This window comes from Penaeus monodon, chromosome 17, assembly GCF_015228065.2.
Source record: "Penaeus monodon isolate SGIC_2016 chromosome 17, NSTDA_Pmon_1, whole genome shotgun sequence".
Lineage (NCBI taxonomy): Eukaryota > Metazoa > Arthropoda > Malacostraca > Decapoda > Penaeidae > Penaeus > Penaeus monodon.
The window spans coordinates 1494537-1502243 of NC_051402.1; the positions used below are offsets into that span (position 1 = coordinate 1494537).

Below are 7707 nucleotides of genomic sequence, written 5' to 3' on the forward strand. Positions count from 1 at the left end.
GAATGTAAGGAGCACGTAATAAGAAGGACGTAATAAGGAGCTCGTGTCTTGTAGGTAAGCTTGCTGCCTCTCATATGCTACGAACGGCATTGTCGTTGTTAGAAAGGGTGTCATTGTTAGCAAGGAAGAGGATGATGAAGTGTAGGTGTCCCTGTGTGTTGTGAAAGAGGAATGAAAGTCGGGAAAAAATAAAAACTTAAAGGCTTCAGGTTGGAAGAGTTGAGAGCGAAGGAGGTGGAGGCTGACAAGCTGTCTGCTTTTCTGCCAAGCAATGTTTTATTGGTATTTGTGTGTGTGACATATAGCTGTTTGTCAGTTCAGTAGTTCAAGTGTAGTTATTTCCCTCTATGACAGGTATTAATTTAGTGTAACTCGGTTTGTTTTTACGGCAAATAACACGGGGAACTACCTAGGTCAGTGGATTGTAAGGCGCTTGGGGTCTGCATAAGGCTATATATCCATCGCAATTTTCAACTGAAAAAGACAGTTTGCTGTATAATTGCCTGTTTTGTGAATACTAGAATTACATACGATTTTAGTAGTATCAATTTAGCAATGGTATCAGTTGGTCCTACAGCCTGAGTGCCTGTAGTTTCCAGCAAAGCCCAAACCAGTGCTTTTTGTTCCTAATGCAATGAAAAATCTCCAGGGTGGCCTACAAAACCACTGTGATTTCAAGAGATGAAAGTAAGGTTAAAGTAGACGAAAGAATCGGACTGGCTAAGAAAAAACAACAATTTGGGATGGGGTTCGTTCATTTGTTCCTTCGAGTTGTGGACAGATGGGTGCAGTCATTAAGTAAACATTTTATCATAATTGATAAACATTTGGTAATGGTTAATACAGTACCATGATTGCAGAGAGCGCAAGGGGAAGGTGAATTCCATCTCAAGAAGCCCTCGAGGATGATCAGCAGAGCAGTCGTGGGTGTGTATCTGATTTAAAGAATGTCATCGTAGCAATAGAATGAACCTTATAAATTAGATAGATACTCACATTTTCTTGTGTGTGAGCAGTGAGTAAACATAGGTAGTGTAATATGCATATATAGATGTAACTATTCACAATATCAGATACGTAAGTAGAGTGTTTTTCAGGAACAGTTCGGAGGATATCAACAACACCATCATTCCATAACAGAAGAGCCGAACCCTTACATAAAATGTCTTCCAGTAAGTACAAGAGTAAGCTTATCAACCTGACTGGTATTTAATGTGTGTAATTAGCCACGGTTTTGACGTTTGTTCATGTAAGCATATATGAATTGTTGTATATTTTAGATTTATTGTTCATTTCAGTGCTGAATGTACTGAAATGAACAAATAGTCTAAAAGTAATAGTCAGGGAGGAGTCCCAGTTTTTATTTTATTGCAATATTAGGTTGATGTTAATTGCAGTAGCATTTAGATAATGATCCATATTTCTTTAGATCTTTAAAAGACTTTTCTCTGTATGAAAAGAGTATTTCCTCATCACTGCGTCATTTCTCTATTTTAGATGGACCAGTTGAATCGGCTATAAAGAAAAAACTGGTCGAGGCTTTTAAACCCGTCCATTTGCAAATCATTAATGAGTCCTTTATGCACAATGTCCCTCCTGGCTCGGAAACACATTTCAAGGTCCTTGTTGTTTCTCCAACTTTTGAGAATGTCCCTCTCATCAAGGTATGTTCTCCGGTGTTTTCCAGCTTACAGAGAAACAGACTGGCATTTTGCGGTGCGAATCATAAAGGTTCTTTAGGAAACGAAATAGGATGTAATTTTACTGTGTTCTTTGATGTACACATAGTATAGATAGGATAAAGTAAGCAGATAGGTACATTTTTACATGTATACTTTATCTTGTAGATTTAGCATCAGAACTGCAGAATGAAAACAGATGACATATTTAGTTGATTCTTTTAAAAGAGAAAAAAAACTCTTCATGTAGCTAAGTACAGACTTTCTATTACAGCGCCACCGCCTTGTGAATGCAGCGTTAAGTGAAGAGTTAGCAGCAGGAGTGCACGCTCTTTCCATTGTGGTGAGTGTTTCCATGCTTAAGATAGGTTATTGAACTGCATTTTTTTTTTTTTTTTTTTTTTCCGGTCTTGCATAACATATTATTTCTGATTAAAATTTCTAGTGGTTTTTGCATATCTAATTTATTAGCTTTTTTTTATCACTTCATTCTTCTGTAAATCATTCCAGATTGTATGAATGTAAAGAGAGAGATAAAACTCCCACTGATTGAAATGTTCACAAATATGCCCAAGTATTATGATAGATAAGTTACCCACACATCTCAGTAGATAGATAGATAGTGAATATGCAAATTAATTTTTTTAAAAGGTGGATTAATTGAAAACAGTGATTAAAATAAGTCTTTTGAAATTATCATTGCCTAATTTCATGATATATTGCACTTTTGAAGCACAAGTACAGTTTCACTTTTTTCCTATAGATACATAGATATATGGTATAGTTTTGAGACATATAGGTGAAGAATCATGTTCAAAAGAAAAAAAAAATGCATATAACTTACCAGATTTTGCATTTTTAGCCAAGTTGAAGTTTAGCTACTCTGTGTAAAATATCCCTTACCTGATTTATCTTACCATACATTCCTGCTCATTCACTGCAGATTATTATGTTTACTCTGCTTATTTTTATTAATCTCTCAGGCACGCACACCAGACCAGTGGGAAAAAAGCTCTCAAGAGATAGAACAAAGTCCTGCTTGTCGTGGTGGTTTTGGGAAATGAAGCTGACTCTTAAAACTATAAAAACTAGAAAAGCAAGACTGAAATGGGTTCCAGTGACATGGAAGATGTGATAGTACTGAATTGGTTATAATATGCAAAAGTAGGGTCACCATTACCTTTTGCTGGAAAAGACACACAAAATATTGATTAGAAACTATGCATTAAGCACTCCATAGGAGGTACTAAACCATAAATGTAATCAATTCATCTGAATTTTGTTGTGATTGATTATAAATGATCTTTATTGATGTATATACAAAGTACAGGTAGTGAAGGTTAATATTTTAAGGGAGCTAAAGGACAGAATTCATATCTACATTGCATAGTGTTGTATAATTTTTTGTTGTTGTGACTTCAAAGCTTTCAGCATTCATTGGTTGGATCTGTGAAATGTTGAGACTGTTAAATCTAGGAAATATTTGCAACTTGAATAAAATTTGGGATGTATTTTATTTTGTATACAGACATAAATAAAAAGAATACATCTTTATATTCAAAACATTACTTCTTTTTTTATTATATTAGAATATGCACAAATTGTTGTATTAAATAGAATGTTTGGTAAAAGGGGTAAATGGAAATTACTGGATTTTTACATGAATATCAGTTGTAAAATGAAATTGTGTAAAATGCTTTAACTTAATTTTAAATATATTTTGATGTTTACTGAGTACTTCATAATTTGATGTAGATAGAAGCCTTACCTAGTAATGTAGTAAAATGTAATTTTTATTACTAATGGGGTTTTAACCTGGCTCTCTTTCTTTCTTACTTGGTATTTGATGATAAAGCAGCAAACCCATATTTCCATTTGCTGCCAATATTTTAAGCCACAGGAGAAGTTATCACCTAGTTTAATTCAACCCCTTAAGGAGAATTCCATCTACTAGCTCTTAATTCAGATCACACAAAAAATGTAGTAACAGACCAAAGGTTATATAATGAGACATGGAATCAGCACCATCATTTTTTTACATCATGAGTAGGAATTGGGTACAATTTGCCATGTGTTCTCACCTGAGGGTATATGGATATAGGATACTTTTCTCGGTTAATATTTCTTTACAGTGTTAGCACAGCGCATTTAAGATTAACTTGAGAATCCATAGCCCGGTTCATTTTTTGTTTCAACATGGTTTATACTGGTGAATTGGTGGTATATCTTGGTATAAGTTCAATGAATACCCTTTTTATTTTTTTTGCTCACCATCCTTGCATCTTTTGCCAGATAGTTAAAGTTAGAAGTAAGGTAAAACACTGTTCAAAGTAGTTTGCCAAATCTGGACCCTCTACTTACTATACTGAAATAATGTACAGAATTTTTTTTTATATAGGCTGAATTTTCTGATCAACATTTTTTTTAGAATTATGGCTTTGCTCTGATGTAAAGTTGTAACTAAGGATGATATAGGTTGGTACCTGTTGTATATTTTGAAGTAAGTCTTGTATAACGTAGAGATGTTATTTTGGTTAATATGTGCAATATGTTTTTATTCTTTGGTGTGAATGACACAATGTTCCAATTTTATAGGTAATACGGTGATATATGTATGTATGTATGTATATATATATATATATATATATATATATATATATATATATATATATATATATATATATATATATATATATATATATATATATATATATATATATATATATTTATATATATATATTTTTTTTTTTTTTTTTTTTTTTTTTTTTTTTTTTTTTATATAGACATACATATACACATACATACCTTTAGTTATTGATGTTAATATTTTGTTTTACTTTTTTTTAGCAGTGTTATAAGAATCCAGTGACTGCATTTACAAGATTTACAACAACAGATTTGGTATATTAACTTCCCTTACAATAGCTTAAAATCACTTAAGTGAGGGGAAATTCTCACTTAACCCAATGCCGACGGGGAAAATTAATAAAAAATGGGGAAAATGCTGTGCTCATTTTTAATACTTTTATGAAATGTCTCTGCACATAGATGGCTCTGCTAGTGCTTAGCTACAAAGGAGTCAATTAGTATGTCTTGTGCCCTTACCTGATTTCACCTTTCCTTGTATTGGCAGGAAAAACGAATTGTTTACTAGTGCTATGAATATCGATGTTGTTATTTTTATTGTAAACATTAGAATTAATATAATGTTATAAACATTAGTAACAGCAAAATAAGATAACGTAAAATATTTTCGTAAATCAACGAAAAGGATGAACGGGCGAGACAGGCAGTACTCGTAACTGGCTCATTGGTGACTTAGTACAAGTGTAGCCATCTATGTGTAAAAACAATTAAACAAGTAAACTCACAGTGGGCATGGCATGGCATGTATGTATATGCCATGCCCGTTGGCATAGGGTTAATTAGTGCCATTTTCTTCAAGCCGTTAAATCATGACGAAGACCTACTGATACCTGTCCTGACCTTGACCTGTGGAGGAGGATGTTTACCCAAGTGAAAGCTATATAGTTTTGTTTACACAATTCACTAGAAAAGCATAATGTTATTGAGAAAAAATTTGTAGCCTTTTCATGTGGTTTACATACTGAGGAGACAGTTTGTGTCAGAGGGATAAATGTATGTATACAGTATATATTTTTTATGTATTGTCTATGTTTTAAAAGGTCTTGTGTTTGCAAAATAATATGAACAGGTTTTCCCACAAGCTCAAGAACCTTCAAAAGGAAAGAAAAAGAAAATTAGACTAGGAAAAATAAGTTAAGAGATATTTCATAGAAATATTTAGAAAAGTTAGGACAAAGTGTTGATCTGTTTCAGGTTTTCTTTATGTAAAAAAATCACTGTCTAATTTAAGCATCAGTTGGGTTTATCAGTCATGTTATTTTTGTGGAAGTCAGGCTTCTTCTCCTTCTCCTTCTTCTCCTTCTCCTTCTCCTTCTCCTTCTCCTTCTCCTTCTCCTTCTCCTTCTCTTCTCCTTCTCCTTCTCCTTCTCCTTCTCCTTCTCCTCCTCCTTCTCCTTCTCCTTCTCCTTCTCCTTCTCCTTCTCCTCCTCCTCCTTCTCCTTCTTCTTCTTCTTCTCCTCCTCCTCCTCCTCCTCCTCCTCCTCCTCCTCCTCCTCCTCTCCTCCTCCTCCTCCTCCTCCTCCTCCTCCTCTCTCCTCCTCCTCCTCTCCTCCTCCTCCTCCTCCTCCTCTTTTTAAAGAGGCAGTCAAATGCTTTCCTGCTCATAAGTACCTATCTATATACATATGATGAGTAACTTGATGCAACATGTGCAACATCCTATTTTGTAACTGCAGTTGGGGAAAATGTAGTTGGGAGGCCAAAATTGTAAAGCTTATTTCCTATGAAACAGTAAATATTTTAGAGATAAGACTGGGAATGCAGAACTGTGCTTTAAGTTTAGAATTTTTTCATAAATTATATATACAGTTTTATAAACAACTATTGGGTCATTCATATTTAACCAACCCTGTGATTTATAGTAAAAATATATCATGCCATCTGCTGTTAGTAGCTTATTAGACAGTTTTCCATAATTGCTATAAGCAATTGATTTGTGAAATATAAAATCACACCTATTTATAAATTAAAAAAGAGAGAACTACAGTAGGAAAAAAATGAAGCTTTGTGAATATTAAATTTATCATATCTATTACCAGACTCAAGCTGTAAAGAGAGAGCCAATAAAGACTTTAAAAATATATATATTTGTTTATCTTCTTCAGAGAGAAAGAGTAGGTAAGTTTGGGTGGTGAATACAAGCATGCTTTTAATGCCTTGAAAGCAAATCTACCAATCAGTAATACTGATTTTGTTTACACACACATGGCTACACAGTTACTTAGTCACCAGGGGTTCTATTACTAAGTCTAACGGATACCACCCATTTTTCCAACCCCTTGCCTTATTAAAAAAAAAAAAAAGTTCCATTTCTATGAGTATTATCATTAGTCTTACTATAATCATCATTACTATTATCATTATTCTTATAATAATGTTCTGAACTGATAACTAATAAAAATATTAACTTTTCTTGACAATTCAAAGACTATGGTAAACAGGTGTGGTAAGGCTGACCTGGTAACTGACCTTCTAGAGCAATTTGATAATAAACAAATCTAATAAGACGAAACCACAGTGGACAGCGCACAAGTTAACACCACCCTCGCCACCGTAATACATCTCTCAATTGTATAATAGTAAAGATCCTCACTTGTGACACCTCTTTTTCCTATAGCATTTAGTTTTAATTGCTATCTTTTGCAACATTTTTATCATGACAGAACATCTCATTATCTAAGTTAATTATGATAACCTATGCTATTGGTCCACTATTACCTTTCAAATATACCCCCCACTGGTATTTGCATTTCACAGTCACATTTGCTGTTAAAGGGGAGCCTCAGTAAATTAAAATTACAAGCTTCACATAAAATAAGATTTACTTTACACTATTACATAACCACTGTGTATCTTAGTCACCAAATATAGACACTGTATAAAACAAACTATACATCATGATTACATACATAATAATCATTACATTAAACAAATTAATACTATCAGTAAATATATAAAACAAATAACTTTGTTTTTTATACTGATTGTATCCTCATACACAAAGTGGGATCCATAGAACTTTGTATTTTCTTACATTGATTATATATATAAATATGTATATATATATATAGATATAGATAACTATATATAGATAATATATAATAATTAATATAAGATCATATATATATAGATATGTATATACAAAGATATACATATATATGATAATTATTTCATATATATATATATATATATACATATATATATATACATATATATATATACATAATATTATACATATATATATATAAATATAATAACATAAAATATATATACAATAAATAACATATATATATAAATATATATAAATATATATATACATATATATATACAAATAATATATATCAAAAAATTAAAATATTTTTACAAAATATATATAATATAT

The 7707-nt window shown here is 32.2% G+C and overlaps 1 protein-coding gene across 5 annotated transcripts in view; it reads left to right on the forward strand.

Annotated features, from left to right (window-relative positions):
* The window catches only part of LOC119583432 (bolA-like protein DDB_G0274169), a 3677-nt gene extending 92 nt beyond the window's left edge, over nt 1-3585 (forward strand). The window contains exons 1-6 of one of the 5 annotated variants that reach the window (XM_037931906.1): nt 1-54; nt 861-927; nt 1098-1172; nt 1498-1664; nt 1954-2022; nt 2663-3585. The exon at nt 1-54 is cut by the window's left edge and continues 92 nt beyond it. In XM_037931906.1, coding sequence (XP_037787834.1) covers nt 906-927; nt 1098-1172; nt 1498-1664; nt 1954-2022; nt 2663-2743 — 414 coding nt within the window. In that variant the 5' untranslated portion in view covers nt 1-54; nt 861-905 and the 3' untranslated portion in view covers nt 2744-3585. Of the gene's footprint in view, nt 55-220; nt 289-860; nt 928-1097; nt 1173-1497; nt 1665-1953; nt 2023-2662 lie in introns of those variants that run through there. The other 4 variants (XM_037931908.1, XM_037931909.1, XM_037931911.1 and 1 more) reach the window with 4 other exon arrangements.
* The last annotated feature ends 4122 nt before the right edge of the window (nt 3586-7707 follow it).